The following is a 25,087-nucleotide window of genomic DNA, read 5'->3' on the forward strand; positions in this document are numbered from 1 at the left end:
TCATGGTGTAGACGAGTGCCTAGATGATGATGGTGGCCTTCTAGTACAAGGTGAAGAAGTCAAGGGCTACAGGCACCTAACTCCATCTTGCTCTTGGTGTAGTAAGTGTAGTTGCACTCAATCTCTAGGGCGTCTGCCCACGCAACCCCCTCTCGACAGCTCGGATCCCCTTACACTACAAAAGATCGACAGCTCGGATCCCCTTTGAAAAGAGATGCCTTACTTTTAAAGGTTTGAAATCGTTAGAGATTAAAGACCATATCATATTTATATGTAGAACTAAGGTTTAAAAACCCTCAAAAATTCATTTTAAGGAGAACCAAAGGTAATAAGAATATCACTAGATCTTTAATTTGAGATTTGTGAAAGTGTATTGGCCCAAGCACGGCGCTTCTTCTTGTCAATGAGCATAATTAAACAAGTGAAACTGGCCCTTCTTCTTGTCAATGAGCATAATCAAACACGTGAAACTAACAAGCTAACCCCCCACTCACCCAAAAAGAAACAGATAATGGAACGATAGAAAAAGAAACAGATAATGCAAAGATAGATAGAGAGTCATGGATGGCGTGACGCCTCTCCATTATTATTTATACATGCATGCATGCATGTTCCGTACTACTTACTCTACGTCAGAGGGCTCATTCCCGGGCCACTGGATGCTGGGGATGGATGATCTTGCCCTTCCAGATGCCCGGGCCACTGCATGCTGGGACGGAGGGGATGATCTTGCCCATCCAGATGCACAGCGTCTTGCCGTCTTTCTTATCCTTGAAGATAATAGTGTCCAAGATTCTGCTGCTGGCGCTGGTGCCGGCGGGCGAGAGCTCATACCATGACACATCACATGTTGGACTCATGATCATCAAGCCATCACCAGAGCCGTTACCCTGAGCATTTAGGCCCGTGAAGATCGGGCCTCCCGTCGTCACCCATCTCCTCCGTATCCAGCCACGCGTCACACATCTCAGTATCCCGTTCGATATCGAGACATCCTCCCATCCAAACGAGACATCCTGCCATCCAAACGAGACATCCTCCCATCCAGCCTTCTGCAGCTCCTCTACCGCCAGCTCATGAAGGCTTTTCTCATCCATCTTCTTGGCCTCAAAGGCCGAACGGAACTTCTCCAGAAGCACTTCATGAGAACCAACGCTGCCCGCCTCCACCTCCATATTGCTTCAACCCCACGCACTGCAAGCACAACACCACAAGAGGACCCATCAACACCAACATAATCTCTCTCTCTCTCTCTCTCTCACACACAAGTTACACCTACCAACACCAACATATATTGTTAAACATGCTGTTTGAAGCACAACGGGCGGTTACCTCTCTCTCTCTCTGTCGCTCTCTCTCAAACAACACAAAAGGCCGGTTTGATGCTGAAACAAAACATATATATAGAGAGAGAGAGAGAGAGCGAGAGAGAGAGAGAGAGTCAACAGTGACCTGCACATTTGGTCGGTGGACATCGCAGAAGACCATACACCTCACGTCTCTTGGTGAAATTAAGCTATGCGCACCAATAAATTTATTTGGGAGTGTACCAGAAAGTACCTTGGCCTTCACTGATGAAAACTCCCTGCGCAACAAAATCTATTTGGCCCAACGTTCAAAGTTGGGAAAGGCTTTTTGAAACCTTCTCCAGTGTCTTCATTTTCCAGATGAAATGTCACTCAAAGCAATCAATCAGTGGCCAAAAGAGCAATCCTCACACATGCCTTTGAGTTAATGCTCAGAACTCGGATAGTTGAACTACCGGAACATGGGTAAGATAACCATAAAAATATATATGCCTATCTAGGCTAATTATTTGCCCGTCCCTGATGGGTTAAGGATCTAGTACCAATACTAGTTCCTGTGTTGTTGTTGCTGCTGCCCCTACCCTTAGGGGTCGGAGGAGGTCATCTAAAACTTGATGATATTGAATTAAGAAAGATATGCACAAATGATTAAGATAAGAAGAAGCTTCTTTTCATTATATATTTTGATTAAGTCCGAGATCATATGAAACATCATGATATTTAAGAAAAAAATTCACAAATCATTGAGATAAAAGAGCCTTTTCACGATACATTTTACAAAATTTTGCAAAGGCTTGTGACCGATGTTCATTGATGCTGATGTTCGATGGGACCACCAGAGCCTTGAATTCATGAAAATGGTTTTTGAAGGTGGCATCATATTCTTGCACATCTATCGTGTCTAGTCCCATGTAATTCATGTCTATAAGAAGAAACTCTAAATAAGAAGGGAAGAAAGTGTAGCAATTTGCAAAAGCCATGTCTCCCTCCAAGTAGTTTGAGTATGTTGGCATTATAATCAATTTTTCTCAATCTAAGATATGGAAAATATTTAAAGGGGCATTGGCTTTTCATTCTAACTCTCGCAACCCCCGCCTCTGTCACTTTTTTTAAAGGAAAATTGTGTATTTCTTCTACTAGTTGAATTTTTGAGCTCTTTATATTAATGATGATTGCATTACTAACCACGTAAGCACGTATGATACCCATAAATTGGGGCCTACCTAGTGTCATTTAGCATTGTGGATCCTTGGCAAAAATTAATAAATCAAACTCCCAAACGAAATTATTTTCTTTCATTTCAAATATGCAATTCGACTAAGCATTCTCAAGATCACCTCTACGATGTCTCCAATTCCAACATAGTTAAGTGCAGCAATTATGGATCCACACACTAAAGTACCATATTTTCAAGATCTTTGATTCAATCTGGGTATTGAGCTGAAGAAACCACACAAATATTTGATAAAAAGGAAACAGGCAAAATAACATTCCTAACAAGCATACAAAATATTGTTCCAAAATTATAGTCTCAAAAAGTACAAAATATGTTGTTTCAAAATTTCATTTAGAGAAGAATAAAGCAAATAAAAGATCAATAACCAAGTGCAAAAACAACAACACAACTCCCCCCCTTGCGGATGCCCGTTTTCATCGCTCTACGAGTGTCATGAAACATGGTGCTACTACTGAGCATCGTGTGTGCAACACTCAAAATGACGAACAACAGTTATATAAGCAATATCTTTGTATCGTTTAAGCAATGTTGCATCATTTAAGCAACATTGTTTGCATGGCATAAACGACGCATGCCATCGCATAAAGAAGGTTCATTTTAAAAATAAATAATATGATGTGATGAATGGGCAATGCTTAAGCAATGCCCAATGTAACTTTTACGTGATTAAAAACTGGCGTAATAGTGCAACAGTTCTCTCTGTCTCTCTCACATATACACACTAAAGTACTCCTCTCTCTCTCTCTCTCTCTAGAGAACATGATGAGTTGCAATCAACATTAATAGCAAATGTGCCCAATACATTGGTTGTTGTTAAGAAACCACCAAGCAAAGAAGAGTTCTTTCTTAAAAAAAGTACATTGACTACTACTCTCATGAATTATACTGAGAAAGTGCCCATTACTAAGGTCATCAAAGTTATGCAAGTTTCCAGGCATTCCTTGACATCCCAAAAAAATAGTGTGCAGTCTCGGATAAATGATGGTGACCACTCATTCTCATTGGAATCATGCTCAAGGCTTCCTTGTTACAATGCCATAACGGATGAAATCAAAGAACTTGTTTAATCCTTTTGGGAATCTGAAACATGTGTCTCCCTTATTAACAAGAAAGATGTCTGCAGAAAAAGAATCGGACAAAACTATTACATCAAGCATCCGGTCCATCTTCTCGATTAGCCTCAAGTACATGAACCTTGTTTACTATAGTTACATGTGCTAACTATCATAGTACATTCACTGTTGATAAATGGCACACTTGTATACTAGTTATTAATGCTAACTACTATGACACATGCCTACTAGTTAGGAAACTCGCCAGTTATACTAATTAACATGCATGCATGCATGCTAGCTAGAATAATAAATAATGATAAGTAACATACCTGCATGCTTGTTATTAATGCTAACTATGACACATGCCTACTAGTTAGGAAACTCGCCAATTATACTAATTAACATGCATGCATGCTAGCTAGAATAATAAATAATGATAAGTAACATACCTGCATGCTTGTTATAGTACAGTTAGATGGTACAAATGAAAGAAGTTAATCTTTCTCTGCTTGACTCATTAATGCGAGCTAGCATACATGTATGCTCATTAGCACACTCATCAATGCTGACCAGCATACTTGACTACTTGTTAGAACACTGAATCATGTTAACTAGCATACCTTTATGCTAACTACCATACTTGCATGCTAACTAGTATAACTGCATGGTAATTAGCATGCTTGTTAGCATACCTGCATACTTTTGTTAGAACACTAAATCATGCTAACTACCATACTTGCATGTAAGTTAGCATAATTTCATGCTAGTTAGAACACTAAATCATGCTAACTACCATACATGCATGCTAATTAGCAAATTCATATTCTAACTATAGCATAATTGCATGTTAGTTGGCATACCTACATGCTAGGTAGCATATTGCATACGTGTTAGAACACTAAATCATGCTAGTTACTATACCTAAATGCTAATTAGCACATTCAACATTCTAACTAGCATAACTACATGTTATTAGTTAGAATACTTGCTTACTAGTTTGCATGTTGCATGCTTGTTAGAACACTTAATTATGCTAACTACCATACCTGCATTCTAATTAGCGCATTCATAATGCTAACTAGCATGACTGCATGGTAACTCGCATACCTACATTCAAGTTAGAATAGTAAATCATTCTATTTAACATACTTGCATGATTGTTAGCACACTCATGTATGCTAACTAGCATACATGCATGCTTATTAGAATAGTAAATCATACCAACTAGTATACCCCCACGAATGTGGACTTATTCATTCATGCTTATGGATGCTTTGTTCTTATTTTGTAGGTTGAGTTATTTCAAAAATTCAAAGCTGCTCATCCTGATTTTACAATCTTTAATTACGCTCATTTGAGTATTTGAAGCCCTTGCTTGTTTGTCCGAGTGAAGGATAGATATACATGCTGCTATGATATCATGCTCAAATTTCTTTCTTCAAAGACACTCAACAAGAGTGAATGTACGATAGATGTGAGGTTTGTGTAGGAGATGCTGTAACCATGGGTTGCATCGCACTGGTTTGTACTTTCTGTGGTGTGACAGAGTTATAGGAATAAGCAGTCTACTCAAAGGAGAATTTTTTGGCCAATAAAAAGTCCTTCTAACCAAAGCCAAGGTACGCTATATCCTCGGATGTCCTGTCGTCAATGGTGCATCATGACACTCAAATAGGGTCCTCAATTTAATTTCTGGCACATCCGGTATGCAAACCTTATCATTTCGGAATAAAATACCTTTTTGAATAAAAAATTGGTTGGCTTTTTCTTGATTCCCAAGGTTTTGATCTACCTCAGGGTTAAAACTTAATTTTGCCAAATTCTAATATTTTCTATTAAAAAAATATGTATTGTATTTTCCCTTGAGTGAATCATACAAGTTATAAGTATTTTGTGTGAAGCTAAGGTCATTAATTTCAACAATTCCACTCAATGCATGAGCAATTCTATTCAAGCTACCTTTTCTATATTTAATCATGAAATCAAAGTCTTGCATCAATTCAGCCCATCTTGTCTTTCTACCTTTCAAGTTTGGTTGATCACAAATAATCTGCAAACACTGATGATCTGTCAAGACCATAAATTGAGACACGTAGAGATACTGTATTCATGCCTTTAAAGCATAAATAATTGCATACAAATCTTTCTCCTGAACTAGGTATCTAGTCTGTGCAACGTTGAGTTTCTTACTCTCGAAGGCTTCAAGCTTCCCATTCTAGAACAAAGTTGTGCCTACCGCAAAATCACTAGCATCAGTCTCTACAATGTAAGCCCTACTAGGATCTACTAAGGCTAACACAGGAGCATCTCGAACTTTATATTTCAAAGTATCAAAATTCTCCTATAGCTTCTCATTCCACTCAATTGGAGAATTAGACTTCTTATATTTACCCTTAAGAAAGTTGGTAAAATGCACTGTCAACTTCGAATAATCCTTAACAGTTGTCCATCCTTGTACTCGATGAACATGGTCAAAACAAAACCAAGATCTCTTTAGATCACCATCTCCAATGCGCTACATATGGTTAACCCTAGATATAAGATCTTTTGTAGACATTTTGAATGCATAGCATCTTTCTGTCTCAAATTGGCTTCCGTGAGAAAAAATCATAAGGACATTATCTTTCTATCTCAAATCAACCTCCATTAAAAAAATTTAAAGGGCCATTATCTTTTTAAATCTAGGATGCTTGATTTGATTCCTTGCGCACTTGTCCTTCATTCTGAGATTCATTATTTGAATCTACACAAAACACAAACCTTTTGAACCATATAAGTAGATATTATTTTTAATGTGAATTTAAAAACATATAATTGAGATGACACCTTTGGGATTAAATACATTTGCTAAAGAAGTTCGAACTACTCCATGTGATTGATGTTACTACCTTCTTTGACATGCTTTCTAACCACACAATCCAAGACCAAATGCTTTGCAATGTTCATTTGGATCTTTCTAGGACCCGAGGTTATAGCATTTGAAATTGCATATTTAATAAGCTCTAAGGTACCCGAGGTTATAGCATTTGAAATTGCATCTTTAACAAGCTCTAAGGTACCTCTACAAAGCCTTGACATCTCTTTGTCATATGGCTTATAGAAATATGCTTGTGCAATACAAATAGCTTTTCATATTGGTCTACTTTTGCAATAAAAGCATGTCAATAATCCATAACCTTTCATCGAGACGCTAATACGACACACTTTATGAGTCAATTTTCTTGATTCACCATTGTTTGCAAGCACTACAAGGGATCGGGCTCATACCCGCGCTCCTAGCCGCTAAAAATGACTTGTAAAAAAAAGTAGCGGGCCCGTGTATCAGCGCGTGTATCATCGCGGCCACCACAGACATGCGTGTAAAAGCGCGTGTATAGGACCCCTCAGACGCGCTTATACGCGGGTGTATAGCCGCGTTCTTTTCACAGACGTGTTGATACATGCGGCTATACACGCCTTTTTTCAATTTAGATGCCCTTATACACGGGTGTATAGCCGCGTTCTGTTTAGTTCAGATGTCTCAGACGCGTTGATACCTGCGTCTATACACGCATTTCTTTAATTTAGATGCGCTTATACACGCGTAATTGTCAGTTTTGATGCATTAATACACGCGTATTTTACAGAGTATCCGCGTAAATACACGCGAGTTTTAGCAGTTCTGATGCGTTTATACACGCGAACAGAGAGCCAAAAAAAAAATCCAGAGAGTGCTATTTGTGCCTGAATACTGTTCGAGCATTCCAGCACCCAATAACACTCTCTGGATTTTTTTTTTGTGCATTAGACCATCCCATTAGACCATCCACGAAGAACATATGCACGAGGGAGATTAAGACAAGAACGACATGAATGCATACATTGTCAATACACGATTCAAGACCGACATGAATGTAATACTATCGATCGATCAATTCAATATTACTATCAAAATTTCATACATGTATACAAGGGAGTCCATATCTCGAAGTAGCCCATGGCTTCAGTTTACAAAAAAATATATACAACCACATCCTCAATATGGAATGTGGTACTATAAGTCTGAGTACTACTCAAACCCAGATGATGACTCGGTGCTCCCTCCATGCTCAGATGAGCTCACATCGGTCGGAATGTCCGATGAGTAGTGCTCACGTCCACCCTCTGCAGTGGCGGCGGGTGGATCATCAGCAGCTTGGGCCTGTTCAAGTAATATATAGTATATAAGTATATATATATGTAATTCAATAAACCAAAATCATTCGTTTGGAATTTTCAAGTACCTGTCGACCGTATGGTCTCATGGCCATCTCAAACTGCGCGTCCGTAATACGTCCCTCGGCTCTCAAGATGGCCCACGTGTCACGTCTGCTATGTCGGCGAGCATATGCAGTATCGTGGGTTGTGGGCTTCCTCCCCGTAACCCGTCTCTGTATCATAATCAACACAATTTGTAAGATTAAAACAATCATAGAATCAATGAATTAAGTAAACAATCAAATAAAGTGGCAAGATACTTACGAACTCTGCCTCCCATGACTCGACGTCGCCAGATCCGAAATGCGAAGATCCAATGGTCTCCATCTGGATCCATCGTGCCTCCACATGCTGCTTGCTCTTCACGCCACCCTCTGCTCGTTTCTTTGCCTCCTTCCACTCGCGTTTGTGCGCAGTGGAAGGTTTCTCGGCAGGATAGCCACCCGTAGCTACATTTAGCCGGTCATCGTACGCGAGTTTTTTAAGGTGAGATCTTTTATTACTTAAGATCTCCCTTATTCGTGTCCTTCCCCATACATCCGAGAATGTAGCATGTGGGGGATTGGGGTACCGACTATGTACAACCTCTATCACCTCCCCAACTAATCGGCTATTTTGATCTTTAAATTTAATAAAACAATTTCTATATGAGTTTGATACTACCCCACGCATGTACTCCATTACCTCCCTCCCCCTCGCATCCATCACTATCCCGCCCCTATCCGTCACATCATAGCAGACCATTCTCTCCATCTCTCTCATCTCCTCCTCTTCCGAACTGTCTCCTCTAACTCTTCTCCCTCTATCTTCTCTCTCACCGCGTGCCCTACTACCTCCCCCACCTCCCCCACCAAAGCACCCGCTGCATCCTCCACTCCCACTCTTCCTACTGCTGCGGGTGGAATCACGACTTGGGGATTGTCTACGTGACGGTGGCTCTGAGGGAGCACGTGATGGTGGCTGTGAGGGTGTACGTGAGTGTGTCTGGGACGAGGTATGTCTCCTCGGTGGACGTGGAAGAGGAGAAGCTGCATGCTGTCTCGTCGGACTCGGAGGAGTAGACGGAACTGGAGTGCCCTGGATACTCACGGTAGGGGTATAGACACCAGGCAGGGAAGGAGGGGGATGGGCATACATATACTCTGTAAGCTCAACTGGACCAGGATGGCGCCCAAAATGATTCAGCATCTCCATCAGCCAATTGCTGTATGCAAATGGATCGGATGAAGAACTTGGAATATCATAAAGAACCTGTAACAAACATCTTCATGTACATCATGGGCTGTCTCTTGACTCACACAAATATCATCATTCAAGTCAGTTGTGTTGCATGCAAATCATGAATTTTGAAACGCAGTCTCGTGTATACACCCGTGCAGAAACGCGTGTATACACCCGTCAAAAAACGCGTGTATACACCCGTCCAAAAACGCGTGTATATCCACGTGAACAGACTCTGCAGACAGAGTACACGCGCTTTTACACGCGTTTCTACATGCGACCTGCGGAAATTTTTTTTCAAAAGGACCGACCTCCGACAAAGACAAAGTGTCCTTATAAAAGGACCATTGTCGCCCCTGTCAGAATCATTCACCCAATCGTGTGCACAGAAGCAAAAGGACTTTGACAAACCCAAAAAGCAAAGAGCAAATAGCATAAACAAATCTGAGGAAAGAGACAAGGCACAGGACAAACTGACTCACCTCTGAAAAAGTGAGTCTTCTCTGCTCCTTCTCTGCTCCCTCCTTCTCCCGTGTGTGCTCCTTCTCTGCTCCCTCGCACTTAAGTTTCGTTACTGTTGGAAGAGGCGAAAACGAAAGCAGTGTTGATATGTTAGTTCAAAATCTATATTTGGGGAAGGCGGGCTATTTTTAGTTTAAACATACCGTCGTGTTATAAACGCGTGTATATTCGCGTGTATGATATTTTAGCTGCATTTATACACGCGTTTTGTAGGAATTACCCGCGTTAATACACGCGATTTTTAGGAAATAGCCGCGTTAATACACGCAATTTTTAGGAAATAGCCGCCTCAATACACGCAATTTTTATAATTTCATTAAAAACATATTATGATTTTGTGTTTTCTGGTTTGTACATAGGATGTCATCAACCTCTTCAAGCAGTTCTGGGGAAGATGAGACAATGCGTCATCGTAATCGCGATGTGTGGTTGGGACAACGGATCAAATGTATGTATAATCGATGTCAAGGATGCATTGTATGAGCACGTCGAATTACCTTGAATCACATCTCCATGTATGGAGAATGGAATCAAACAGGTTTAGAGGTGAGTAGATGTAAATTGATGGTATTCAAATGACTCATGGTATCCAAATTAAATTAATAGAGTTGTAATATATAAACTCTAATTGAAGCAGGATGCAGTACCACACCCTAACATGGTGCCCTACGCGCGACGAGAGCACGCAAAGCGTCGACGAGATGATGCTGGAGCTTCGGGATCTATTGTCAGAGATGAGTGGGAAAGGGATGACAATAGCCCTGCACCCCACGAAGTTGTGGAAGAGGAGGTGCTTGATGATATGGTGCGGAATCTTTTTAAGGATGATCCCAAAGGTATGGACGACGATGATATGGAACAAGAGTATCTTTATAAGGCTTCATCGACATCGGTGTTTGAAGGGTGCACATTCTCTATTTTACGTGCTTCACTTGAACTACTTAATATACAAACAGTTTATGGATGGAGCAATGCAAGTCTTGACGCATTGTTGAAGTAAGCATTCTAACTTACAAATTTGAATTAGTGGTTTAAGGTTTAGGATTTAAGACTAATTATAATTGATGATATTGGATGCAGGCTATTATCAAACATGCTTCCAAAGGAAAATAGGCTACCCACCTCAAGAGACATAGCGAGGCGCTATGTGACATCTCTTGGAGGACTGGATTATGATCGCATACATGCATGCGTCAATGATTGCATTCTCTTTTGTGGGACGCATAAGGAGGCTCTACATTGTCCCACTTGTGGTGAAGCAAGGTACAGAACAGATATGAAGAGTTTTGATGTACCTCGTAAAGTGTTGTGACACTTTCCTATAATTCCTCGCATCAAACACATGTTCAAGTGCAAATTCATAGCAGAGCTCATGACATGGCATTCCTCACATCGATCGGATGATGCATGTGGAGAATTCGCACAGACACTCCTGCTTGGAAGCATATTGAAGATGAGTGGCCCAGCTTTAAAACAGAGCCCAGAAACTTGAGACTTGACCTGGGTATGGATGGAGTGAATCCATTTGGTTTCAAAAGCACCGCATACAGCGTGTGGCCAGTTGTGTTGGTGAATTACAACCTTCCACCATCAATGGCGATCAAGAAGGGACATCTTATGTTATCCCTTCTAATTCTAGGGAAACATAAAGTCAAGCATATGGATGTTTATCTTGAACCATTGATTGATGAGTTGGAGGAACTATGGAGAGGTGTTGCGGCGGTGGTGGACATTAGTAGGCCTCCCTCCTCTCGACACTTCGACTTAAAAGCAGTGTTGATGTGGACAATGCATGACTTTCCAGGATACAGCGATTGTTCTGGTAAGAATTCTAATTACCTCCCTACTCTATTACTATTGGCTATATATATTAATTATACATATTGACTTTATTATTCTAACTTTTATTTATATTTTAACAGGTTTGAAAACATCGGGTAAACATGCATGTCCTGTTTGTGGCCCTTTGTTAGTACATGAGTATGCTGACGGTTTGTGTAAGACTATATTCGATAATCATCATCGATTTCTCCCCTTAGATCATCCTAAATATATTGCTAGTAAGAGTAACATTCCTCCACAAACACTTCGTGCAAAAGATTGGAAGCGTATTTGGAAGTCTACAACTATTCTTTCTCCAGATGGCATGAACAGGTATAGTAATGTTTTTTCAATCTTGTTTTGTGTAGTCTCTAATTGGATTAAAGGTCACATAGAGCAATCCCTTGTGTAGGTACTCCATTTTTTTTCGGCTGCCATATTGGACCCATCTTAAGATCAACCATCTTCTTGATCCCATGCACATCTTCAAGAATGTGGGATCTGGTATTTGGGAACATATTATTGGTAAACGAGACAATATTAGCGTACGTGAGGACTTGCGGGTCGCAGGACGTATGCGTCAAGCTTGGCCACGAGAGGTGGGTGGGCACGTTCGTCTTCCGCTTGCACCATGGATTATATCAAAGAAAGAGGAGAAGCAGGTAAAGTAGGCCATCACCACTTTGCGTACTCCCACTGGATGCATGAGATCATTGAAGGGAGCCTTTACAACCATTAAGAAAAGAGGCGTTGAGCAACTATATGGGTTGAAGTCCCACGATTGGCACAAGATGCTTCAAGTAAGTGTTTTCCAAGTCTTGTACGTACGTTGAAATTAAATTTTGTAATGCCATAAACCATACATACATGTGCTCTTATGTGCGCAGTTCATACTACCTACTAGCAGCGACCATTGTGCAAATAAGAGTTTGAAAAAATGTATTTATAAGATGGGCGAGCTTGTGAGGTATGTAAAACCCATGCTCAGATCACCCTTCATTATACCTTGCAAAATGAACGTGCATGAGGTATAACGTACTATTTATTTATTTTTCAGATATGTTAGTTCCAAAGCAATTGATCCAGCCACGTTGGATGATGCGCATGTTATGGCAGTGGAGGTGGTTTGTTTGGTAGAGGAAACTTTTCCGCGAACCATTCTCACAAGTCAACTACATCTCATTGTGCATTTAGTGGACGAAATCGCTTTATGTGGTACTGTGCATGCACGCTGGATGTTCTTCCTAGAGCGCTTCATGAAGACCTTAAAAGACTTTGTGAGGCAAAGTGCAAGGCCTGAAGGAAGCATGGTTGAGGGTTGGTTGATACAAGAGTCTCTTGTATATATTTCAAAATTTCTTGGTTAGGTGGACAGCTCTTTGCCACGACTATGGAGCAATGAAGAGGACTTGAGGATGACCTCTATTGTGCCTCAAGGAAAAGGACAGAGTAAAGTAATTGACAGAACATTGATTGATGATCTCAATTTCACTTGTATCCTTAATAGTGATGTGATGAGCAAATGGGTTACAAGATATGAGGATGCAAAGACAAAAAGGCAAGCAGAAAGAGCTCTCTTTTGGAGGCAACATGGCTCTCGGAAGGCGTACCCTAAGCATCTAGCAACACTTCCGAATGATATCCATGTTGATTGGTTGCATGAGGAAATGGAGAGAGCAGAGAACGACGAGGGGCTGCATATCACGGCAGAAGAATGGGAGTATGCACGAGGATGCACGTCAAAGGTACATAGAACTAATGTTTTGCATTAGTTGTAAAAGTGATTTGCTTTTAATATTTATTCACATTGCTTACACAAATATTGCTTCTATTTTGGTCCAGTGCACTATGTTCAATGCTATATGGTGTGAAGGCAAGCATTTTCGAACACAAAGAATTGATGAAAAGAGAAATACGCAAGATTGCGGTGTCATTAGTAGCTTTGAGGGAGCTAATGGAAAAATGGATGATTATTGTGGCATAATCCAAGACATATTTAGGCTTGACTTTCGTTGCTTCTTTGTGTATGTTTTGGATGTCAAATGGCAAATGGCAAATGAACGTGGTGGAAAAAGGGCCTGATGCAACGATAAAACGCCATGCAAGTGGATATGTAACTATTGACTCTACAAAGTTCTGGCAAACAAAGAAAGATAGGCTCGTATTGCCACAATAATGTGAGCAGGTATACATTTTTTTACTAATGTGTTTCATGTACATATATATCTAAGCTCGCGTACCCCTTGACTTTTGATATGCTAATTAATTACTATACTATGTGTATTTGAGTAGGTTATCTATCTACCAATGGTGCATGACATCAAATGGTGGTACGTCATCCCTATTGCACCACGTTCCAAAGTGATGTATAATACATTCACTGATATGGAGCATATGGAGGATGTAACAAGCCGCAATGAAGATGATGTCGAACATGCCATTGAAGATGTTGTGATCGATGATCAAGAAATAAGAGATGATCATGATAATGAGGATGAGCATGCCATTTCTCATGATCATGAGAATGACCCTACCATTGAGGATGATGGTGATGTTGATGAGGATGATCAGGACATCGATACCATTATCAATGGAGTACAGAATATCGATAGTGGAATAAATTTAATCGTAGCCTTACAAATTGATCAAATGGATATTGATGTTGATCGTTTGGCAAGGATGGATCTTATTGAAGATGAGATCGAACCCTAACCAATCCGTCACACTGTACGTTCTAAATTGATGACATTTCTATCATCTCATATGCATGATTTATTTTTGAATATATTTCATTGTTGTAAATGCATGTAGTGGGATTGTGTAATGATGTATACTGTAATGTACTATGAGATGGTTTAAAGAAAATAGTTTTTAATTTTGTAAAGGAATTCAGTTTTTCTTCAGTTTTTCTCTGCCATGCGTGTATTAATCCGTGTATAGTGGCGTGTATTAATCCGTGTATAATAGCGTGTATTAATCCGTGAATATTACCGTGTATAGATGTGTGTATTACTGCGTGTATATAAACGCGTTTATACACGCGTTGATAAATGCAAATATACACGCGAACTTAAATGCTAAAATACACGCGCCTGATTCTATTCAAATACAGGCGTGACCATACACGCGTTCATAATTTATCGCGTGTATGAAACGCGTGTATGGCAGCATTGTCTTGTAGTGAAGTAATGAGCATTTTTCATATAAATAATAAATCAAATGATAGAAATAATTACTAGCTTAAGATGTTCGATTCGGCGAGCCCGTGATTGTGAGACTTCCACAAAGAGGATTAGCACATGCATACACACCACCGCTATAACTACTCTTTTTGACTATTCCAAGGAACTTCACATGCCTCTCAATTGGTTTGGTCTAACAATGACCATCAAAGCTTTGCTCCATTCTTTTTATGGGAAAATCATGTGGACCAGTTACACTAAAGAGCTCAAATGCAATATTGTAGTTGTAAATACCAGGAATCTCAACTTCTTCTAAAGAATTACATTCCAATAGTATTCTTCGTAAAATATGTGCATTACATTCTCTAGATAGAATAAATTGCACAATAATGTTCTTTATGATCTCTTGATTGAGACCTACAGCTCTACAGAAGCTGGAGATTCCTAAATAACAAGATCAATGAATGAAGAGGTTTGCTCTTTTTTTTTTTTTTTTTTGCTTTGTAGAGACACCTCCAACCTTTATCACAAGGTTTTCAAAAGAAATCTCTTTATCCAAAATAATATATGGTTCTTATCTAACAATACTTGTTGACTCAATAGGCAAGAGGATGCCAACTTTAATGTAAACACAACCATGCCAACTTTTGGAAGTAAACACAACCATGCCATGCTTGAATATCAACGAGATCTTTTCCATTGACAACCAAAAAATACCCATCTACTTGTTTTTTAATCAGTTCATTCTCGAACCTCCCAACCAAAATGTACAATAAAACAGATGCCATAATGTGAAAGTACCATAGAATACCAAATAAAAAGCTTCATAAAACACTAAACACAACAAAAAAGAACATAATCAACCAATGAAACCCCCCAAAAAGGTAAAAATTATAAACAAACATGTGAAAGAGAGAATATTGTAAGAAAACAAAAAAACAAATCAATACTATGATTTATTGCTTAATGTATCACGATTTTAAAGTGTAAACCAGAAGACAAAATCTCATAAAGTTTTAAATATATAAAAATAATATTTTCTATAAGAGAACTATAAATAAAAAAAATCTCTATAATTTAATATAAACATAAATCATGAATTAAATTACTGAATATAAAATCTATTTCTAGATGTTATCATAATAAACTAATAATAATTTATATATTATTAACTAATCATTAAATTTAACATTTAATAAATTATCTTTACCTTTTATATAATTTTAATTAATTAATTAAATATACTAATTTATTTATTTTACTATTACTATTTGTTAATTTTTCAACTATTAGTCTTTCCCTACCTCTCTCTCTCTCTCTCTCTCTCTCTCTCTCTCTCCCCCCCCCCCTTAATTTTCCTCTCAATCTCTCTTTCTTTCTCTCTCCTTCTATACCTCTTTCTCTATGTCCCTCACTCTCCCTCTCCAAAACCTATCTCCCCCCCTGCCATGTTAGATTAAGGTGAACCCCCCCTCCCCATGATAGGGTGCTGACACCCTATCATGGGAGGAGGAAGAGGGTGGGCTCACCCTAATCCTTCCTTTTCTACCTCTCTCTCACTCACTCTCTCTTCCCCCCCCTCTCTCTCTCTCTTTCTTCTAGATCTATCTCCCTGGCACCATATCATGGGAGGAGGGAGATCAGACTCACCCTAGGTTATCTCCCCCCCTCCCATGATAGGGCACCTGCTCCCTTTCATGGGAGGGGGGAAAGGCGAGCTCTCCCTTATATATATATATATATATATCTCCCCTTCCCCACATCTCCCTTTCCCTCTCCCTCTCCCTCTCCTAAATTTATATCCCCCTAATGATAGGGTGTTGTCACCGCCCTATCATGGGAGGAGGAAGAGGGTGGGATCATCCTAATCTCTATCCCTACCTCTATGTCACTTTCTCTCCTTCCCTACCTCTATGTAAATTTCTCTCCTTCCCTACCCTCTCTCTCTCTCTCTCTCTCTCTCTCTCTCTCTCTCTCTCTCTCCCTCTCTCTTTTGGATCTTTCTTCCCCCTCCATGATAGGGCGTCAACACCCTATCATGGAGAAAAGCAGGGGGAGACTCGCCTCTCTCTCTCTCTCTCTCTCTCTCTCTATCTCTCGGGGGTGCGAGCAGGAGAGCATAGTTGAGGAGGGGGGAAAGAGAGAGATTACGACGAGTCCCCCACGAACTATTGCATGACATTTGAGGTTAGTTTTCTTGAAATTTTCTATTTATCATGTTAGCTTTCAATAATAATACTCGTGTATGTATATATTTCAAAATATACAATTAACACATTTATGCTTACGTGTGCCAAAAAATGTCGTATAGACTTCAAAGAAAGATACATGTTATTATTATCCATCATGGTATGGAAGTTGGTTGTGGATCAATCATGCAAATACAAACCAACAAAATTGTGTATGGTGTTTCTTTACCATAACTCCATGGTAATATGGAAGTTAGATGTGGATCAATCATGCAAACACAAACCAATGAAATTGTGCATGGTGTTTCTTTACCAATTCATCAGGTAGAACTCCATGTTGTATGTTGTGAAGAGATAAATGTACCACTCTCATATCCTGTGCACAATGGAGAGATATATCACCTTGATGAAGCGATTGGCTTTATCGTTCTTTGGCCAACCAAATTCTTGGTAGTAATAAATTTTCTTAATTGTTTTGCATTCTAACAATTATGTTCAATCAATAATTTATGTGGTAAATTTAGTTCGATGATTAAGAAATGTATTTTGGGAATAAAATAGAGAGAGTTACATTGTCTATGGAAGATGATAGAGTTACATTGTCTATGGAAGATGATAGAGTTAGAGTGCATGATCTTGAGAAAGAGAGTGATCTTAAGTCACTGCCATTAAGGAAAAGAACTAAGCATACAATTGAGCAAGAAAAATCAAGCTCTAAGACCAAAAGTCAGGTGGTAACATTCAAGAAAACACAACATACTAAAAAGAAGGATGAGGATTAAGTTCCATCTAGAGAGAAAGGCAACCAAGAAGTCTTGACAAAAAGGTTCTAGTGCACAAAAACAACATGTGTGGGTACAAACAAAAGTTGTAGTAGAGAGTACAAGAAGAGACGCTACAAAAGTGTTAATCCAACTCTAGGATTAACAAGAGCCACCGCCATTATCTTACATCAAGGAGTCACGGTAGATACACCAAAGGGTCATACATTCAAGATATCAAGCAATAGTGTCCAAAGCTACAACTTGGACAGGCGCTCGTAATGGTGTGATGGAGTATTTATGGCGATTTTCGCTTCAAGAGTGTGTGGTAGCAAGTTAGGATGAAGTCCTAAGTGATGTACTTCATGGGTATATTATGAGAGTAGTCATTGTAATAGCATTAGGCCTCTTATGAGCCTAAAGTGCCTAGCCAGCCATAGTTTAAGTGAGTGTGAACACTCATGGCCATGTGTATAAGTGAATTTCTCTCATAATAGAACATACTCTCCCATTGTGCAATTGAGTCTTACTCTTGCTAATCCTCTTGCTAATCTCTCTTCCTTATGCTAACAATGATGCAGGTATGTTGTTAAATAGAATGATTTACTATTCTAACTTGAATGTAGGTATCTGCGTTACCATGCAATTATGGTAGTTAGCATTATGAATGCGCTAATTAGAATGCATGTATGGTCATTGGTAGTTAGCATAATTAAGTGTTCTAACAAGCATGCAACATGCTAACTAGTAAGCAACTATTCTAACTAATAACATGTAGTTATGCTAGTTAGAATGTTTAATGTGCCAATTAGCATTCAACATGTAGTTATGCTAGTTAGAATGTTGAATGTGCTAATGAGCATTCAACATGTAGTTATGCTAGTTAGAATACTAGTTAGAATGTTAGAATGTTAGCATTCAACTATGGTAGCTAGCATTCAAGTATGGTAGCTAGCATGATTTAGTGTTGTAATAAGTATGCAATATACTAACTAGCATGTAAGTATGCCAACTAGCATGTAGGTATGCCAACTAACATGCAATTATGCTAGTTAGAATTATGAATGCGCTAATTAGCATGCATGTATGGTAGTTAGCATGATTTAGTGTTCTAATAAGCATGAAATTATACTAACTAGCATGTAGATATGCTAACTAACATGCAAGTATGGTAGTTAGCATGCAAGTATGGTAGTTAGCATGCAAGTATGGTAGTTAGCATGATTTAGTGTTCTAACAAGTATGCAGGTATGCTAACAAGCATACAAGCATGCTAATTAACATGCAGTTATACTAGTTAGCAAAAAGCAAGTATGGTAGTTAGCATAAAGGTATGCTAGTTAACATGATTTAGTGTTCTAACAAGCGGATTAAACAAGTTCTTTGATTTCATCCCTTATGGCATGGTAACGTGGAAGCCTTGAGCATGATTCCAATGAGAATAAGTGGTCACCATCATTTATTCAAGACTGCAGACTATTTTTTGGGATGTACAAGGAATGCCTGGAAACTTGCATAACTTTGGTGGCCTTAGTAATGGGCACTTTCTGAGTATAATTTATGAGAGTAGTGAATGTACTTTTCTTAAGAAAGAACTCTTATTTTCTTAGTGGTTTCTTAACAACAACCAATGTATTAGGCTTATTTGCTATTATTGTTGATTGCAGTTCATCCTGTTCTCTGGAGAGAGAGAGAGAGAGAGAGAGAGAGAGAGAGAGAGAGAGAGAGAACATGATGATTCCAAAACCTACTGGATTTAGATTAATGGGTTGGTGTTCTCCTAAATTATCTTTGATTCATTTGCTCAAAACATTAGTTTTTATTGTCTTTATATATAAAGTACACTAAGGGAATTTGGCTTTTCCATCGTAGCTCTTACATCTCCCGACTACAACTTTTTGTGGGAAACTATGTATGTCTTCTATTAACTCAATTTTAAATGAAATCTTTGAGTTCCTTATATGATGATTGAGTTTTTACTTGAATACACATAAGATACTCACAAAACTGGCCTTCATCAATGGAAATATTCAGCATTGTGGAACCTTGGTATAAAAAGTTAATCAAATTCACAATGGCATTGTTTCGTTTTATTCCGACTATTCAACTTGACTAAATATTCTCAAGCTCACCTCTACGATGTCTCCAATTTCAAAGTAGTTCAGTGGAGCAATTATGGAACTACACACTAAAGTATCATATTATTAATCTCTTCCTTACATTTTACTAGGTCATTGAATTTGGCTATTAAGTTGAACAAACCACACAAAGCTTTGATAAAAAGTAAAGAAGCAAAATTACAGTCCCAACAAGTGAATAGCAATGCTGCAGTACAAATTGATCTCATCACGAAACTAGGTTTGATTGCCATGGCTTCAAAAGCTGCAAAATAACATGCTCTTTACCAGCAAAAACACACCCACACATGCTCAACAAGATGAGAAATTCAAGAAATTGTCATCATCATCCTCACTCTCCTCATTCTCAAGGAAATGCACAAGAGAGAGTTTGTAAGAACCAAGAGAGAGTAGAAGAAGAGAGAAGAGAATATGAGAAATTTAATATTTGTTAACATCATCCTCACTCTCCTGAATCTCTTCCTCCATTGATGAAGAACAAGAAAATGCATAAGAGAGAGCTTGCAAGAACCAACAGAGAGAAAACAAGAGCGAAGAGGCACCTAAATCAGCCCGTGAACTCTCCTCCAACTTCACCAACCTACTTTTGTCTTTCTTGATATTATAAAATTCGGAATACATCTTTTGTCAAAAGTTTAAAGACTTTATTTTTACAACTAAGGAGTTCTAAAAAGCATCTTGAAACCTTTCAAAACTATGAAACACACACCTAAAAGTAGCCATGGCAATCAAAGATTGCTAACCCGCTAATATGCCATGCTAGTTTACAATAAAGCATATAAAACTGAGTATATTTGTGGGAAAAATGATAAACATTTATCAATTTAGCACCAAAATTATGCCCAAAATAGGAGGTTATCATTCCTCCTTTTCTTAGACTTTGAGCATCCTCATGAACACTTTGAAAAGAAAGCTTTGCATTGGAATTAGCACCTCAAACATGTTGACAAAGAAACCACAAACACTCTATCACTTCTCTTTTCTCCAAGTTGGACCACCTCAATCGGCACCACCCATCCAAAACTCCAACACTTCTTTACACACTTCACACTCACACCATCTCCAACTTCAACTTCCTCTTTAACACCAAAACTTCTAAAGAATTACCCTTTTATTTTGAAACGAATAAGACAATACATCCCTCTAAACGAGCACAAATATGCCCCACCCTTACAGTTATCAAAAGAGCATCATCACCTTTGCTTGTCATCGGGGCACCTTCATCTGGAGCAGTTAGACATCACTACTATGTGGGTCATCACCTTGTTAATAATGCCCTGGCATCCATCTCTATTCACCATGGAGAGCGTTCAGGCTTATCTATAATTCTATTAGAGAAGGCCAATATTGTAGCATGAATAAAGAAAAGGACAAACACAGATGGAATCAAAATATGGGACACTCAATGTGGTCAATGGAGTAGGTTTTTCTAGTTTTTATAACCACATTGCACTAATCTAGTCCTCTTGTAGCTAAATCATGAGAGAAAATTTATTAAGTCCTAAGAGGTATCTCTCTTCATTCATTAAGTTATTCTCCACTCTAAATCCTTTCCATTCTTGTATCTTTCTATGCTCTAGCTCTACTACACTAGTGTTTGTTAAATGTGCACACCTAGCATGATTAGTTTAGCGTAAACTATTCTAGAAAAGGGTGTATTTGTTCCAACAAAAGTGGAGTTTTATAGGCATTCACCCTTATGAATAGCATATGTTTTATAAAGTATATGAGCCGTTGCAAATGTTTATTGCATTAACCAAAATACTCTTAAGAATGAGAGGGTGAAAGCCCAATATGATGATGAACATCAAGACTAAGGATTTTAAAAAATGTGTGACATGCAAGCGGACCCTTAGCTGAATGTGGAACAACAAGTCCAATGTTTAAATGTAGTTTTCCAAGGAAAATGCACAATTAACTCGATTGTTAACAAGAAGTCTAAGGTCCAAACGGTGGTTTAACAAGAACCCTTAACTTGATGTGACACATTGAGTACACGATTTAGAGGTGGGGATGAGTTTCAAATCCGATTGGTATAACTCAAGTAAAAAATTTGACTGTATTGAGAATTTTTAGCAAAGACACACAGGCTGGCTCTAGAGCTCTGCAATACCAAAGGGCTACGCTCATGGTTCATGGTGTAGACAAGTGGCTAGATGATGATGGTGGCCTTCTAGTACAAGGTGGCTAGATGATGATGGTGGCCTTCTAGTACAAGGTGAAGAAGTCAAGGGCTACAGGCACCTGACTCCATCTTGCTCTGGGTGTAGTAAGTGTAGTTGCACTCAATCTCTAGGGTGTCTGCCCACCCAACCCCCTCTCGACAGCTCGGATCCCCTTACACTACAAAAGATCGACAGCTCGGATCCCCTTTAAAAAGAGATGCCTTACTTTTAAAGGTTTGAAATCGTTAGAGATTAAAGACCATATCATATTTATATGTAGAACTAAGGTTTAAATACCCTCAAAAATTCATCCCACACATTTTAAGGAGAACCAAAGGTAATAAGAATATCACTAGATCTTTAATTTGAGATTTGTAAAAGTGTATTGGCCCAAGCACGGCGCTTCTTCTTGTCAATGAGCATAATTAAACAAGTGAAACTGGCCCTTCTTCTTGTCAATGAGCATAATCAAACACGTGAAACTAACAAGCTAACCACCCACTCACCCAAAAAGAAACAGATAATGCAACGATAGAAAAAGAAACAGATAATGCAAAGATAGATAGAGAGTCATGGATGGCGTGACGCCTCTCCATTATTATTTGTACATGCATGCATGCATGTTCCGTACTACTTACTCTACGTCAGAGGGCTCATTCCCGGGCCACTGGATGCTGGGGATGGATGATCTTGCCCTTCCAGATGCCCGGGCCACTGCATGCTGGGACGGAGGGGATGATCTTGCCCATCCAGATGCACAGCGTCTTGCCGTCTTTCTTATCCTTGAAGATAATAGTGTCCAAGATTCTGCTGGCGCTGGTGCCGGCGGGCGAGAGCTCATACCATGACACATCACATGTTGGACTCATGATCAGCAAGCCATCACCAGAGCCGTTACCCTGAGCATTTAGGCCCGTGAAGATCGGGCCTCCCGTCGTCACCCATCTCCTCCGTATCCAGCCACGCGTCACACATCTCAGTATCCCGTTCGATATCGAGACATCCTCCCATCCAAACGAGACATCCTGCCATCCAAACGAGACATCCTCCCATCCAGCCTTCTGCAGCTCCTCTTCCGCCAGCTCATGAAGGCTTTTCTCATCCATCTTCTTGGCCTCAAAGGCCGAACCGAACTTCTCCAGAAGCACTTCATGAGAACCAACGCTGCCCGCCTCCACCTCCATATTGCTTCAACCCCACGCACTGCAAGCACAACACCACAAGAGGACCCATCAACACCAACATAATCTCTCTCTCTCTCTCTCACACACACACGAGTTACACCTACCAACACCAACATATATTGTTAAACATGCTGTTTGAAGCACAACGGGCGCTTACCTCTCTCTCTCTGTCGCTCTCTCTCTCACACACACGAGTTACACCTACCAACACCAACATATATTGTTAAACATGCTGTTTGAAGCACAACGGGCGCTTACCTCTCTCTCTCTGTCGCTCTCTCTGAAACAACACAAAAGGCCGGTTTGATGCTGAAACAAAGCTCTCGTTTATATATATATATATATATATACAGAGAGAGAGAGAGAGAGAGAGGGAGAGAGTCAACAGTGATCTGCACATTTGGTCGGTGGACATCGCAGAAGACCATACACCTCACGTCTCTGCACATTTGGTCGGTGCATATCTCAGAAGACCATAGACCTCACGTCTCTTGGTGAAATTAAGCTATGCGCACCAATGAAATTTATTTGGGAGTGTACCAGAGAGTACCTTGGCCTTCACTGATGAAAACTCCCTGCGCAACAAAATCTATTTGGCCCCATCCGGCGCAACAAAATCTATTTGGCCCCATCCGGCGCTCAGAATGGTGAGCAAGAAGAACCCTCCCGATAGGCAGACCTAAAGAGCAATCAATCAGTGGCCAAAAGAGCAATCCTCACACATGCCTTTGAGTTAATGCTCAGAACTCGGATAGTTGAACTACCGGAACATGGGTAAGATAACCATAAAAATATATATGCCTATCTAGGCTAATTATTTGCCCGTCCCGGATGGGTTAAGGATCTAGTACCAATACTAATTCCTGTGTTGTTGTTGCTGCTGCCCCTACCGTTAGGGGTCGGAGGAGGTCATCTAAAACTTGATGATATTGAATTAAGAAAGATATGCACAAATGATTAAGATAAGAAGAAGCTTCTTTTCATTATATATTTTGATTAAGTCCGAGGTCATATGAAACATCATGATATTTAAGAAAAAAATAAATAATTGAGATAAAAGAGCCTTTTCACGATATATTTTACAAAATTTTGCAAAGACTTGCGACCGATGTTCATTGATGCTGATGTTCGATGGGACCACCAGAGCCTTGAATTCATGAAAATGGTTTTTGAAGGCGGCATCATATTCTTGTGTTGGAGATGGAGGCGATAGCATGAGAGAGATGAGAGAGAAGCACACGAGACACAAGATTGAATCTCCAAAGTGTGTGGAATACAGACAATAGATGAGTATATATAGAGGAGATCCTAGGGCTATATATAGAGACATTCTATATATAGCCAACACCCCTGCTCAAAGAAGGGTCTCTAACTGTGGATAAAAAAAAACCTTGGGGGCTCAAGGGAAAAACCCACAGCTCTATATACACCTACCACTATATTAAATTATTTTATAGTTACAAAGTATTATTCAAAGGAGCTACATCACTCCCATATATATAATAGCCATGAAGGCTGCGAAGGAGCTACATCACTCCCATATATACAATAGCCATGAAGGAGCTACATCACTCCCATATATATATGGGAGCTACATCACTCCCATATATACAATAGCCATGAAGGAGCTACATCACTCCCATATATACTTCATTACTCTTATGTGTACAATAGCCATGAAGGCTTTGAAGGAGTCATCGTCATCCATCTTCATGTTGTCTTGATCCATTCATGTAGGTTGGGTGCGAGTCTATCTTCGTGACGATGCCAAATAATATTTTTGTAGTCTCTTCTCTATATTGAAGCTCAACAATATACAATCCTGATCCATAAACCCTGTAATATGGAAGAAGTCTCCATAACAAATGGAAAACCATAATTTGGTTATAGAAATATGAGATTTACACGAAAAGATGTACACAAAGAAATAGACATAAAGGTATCTATTATATGGTTGCTTAGGAATATAGTCCATCCGCATGGACATGCATGGCAATGTCAACTTGTGGAAGATCATCCAATCAATGGCAAATGAACTAGATTTGGTAAGAGAATCTGGTTACTTGGAG

General features: G+C 39.4%; 1 protein-coding gene across 3 annotated transcripts; it reads right to left on the reverse strand.

The window, feature by feature from the left end:
* Positions 1–522: 522 nt before the first annotated feature.
* LOC147608607 (uncharacterized) lies at positions 523–1,612 on the reverse strand. 3 transcript variants are annotated; one of them, XM_086789330.1, is made up of 2 exons: positions 1,561–1,612; positions 523–1,194 (listed from the first exon to the last, which is right to left on the reverse strand). In XM_086789330.1, exon 2 carries the CDS (start codon positions 1,173–1,175, stop codon positions 642–644), a length of 534 nt encoding a protein of 177 aa, XP_086645456.1. In that variant the 5' UTR covers positions 1,176–1,194; positions 1,561–1,612; the 3' UTR covers positions 523–641. The 3 variants fall into 3 exon arrangements, with proteins under 3 accessions (XP_086645456.1, XP_086645457.1, XP_086645458.1); XM_086789331.1 differs by lacking the exon at positions 1,561–1,612 and adding an exon at positions 1,453–1,506; XM_086789332.1 differs by lacking the exon at positions 1,561–1,612 and adding an exon at positions 1,333–1,356.
* Positions 1,613–25,087: the final 23,475 nt, after the last annotated feature.

The sequence above is a fragment of the Cibotium barometz genome, chromosome 53, assembly GCF_041138505.1.
Source record: "Cibotium barometz isolate CiBa-2024 chromosome 53, ASM4113850v1, whole genome shotgun sequence".
NCBI classification, from domain to species: domain Eukaryota; kingdom Viridiplantae; phylum Streptophyta; class Polypodiopsida; order Cyatheales; family Cibotiaceae; genus Cibotium; species Cibotium barometz.

Excerpts from the sequence above, each read along its gene's own strand:
- LOC147608607 (XM_086789330.1), bottom strand. The coding sequence starts at position 1,175 with ATGGAGGTGGAGGCGGGCAGCGTTGGTTCTCATGAAGTGCTTCTGGAG.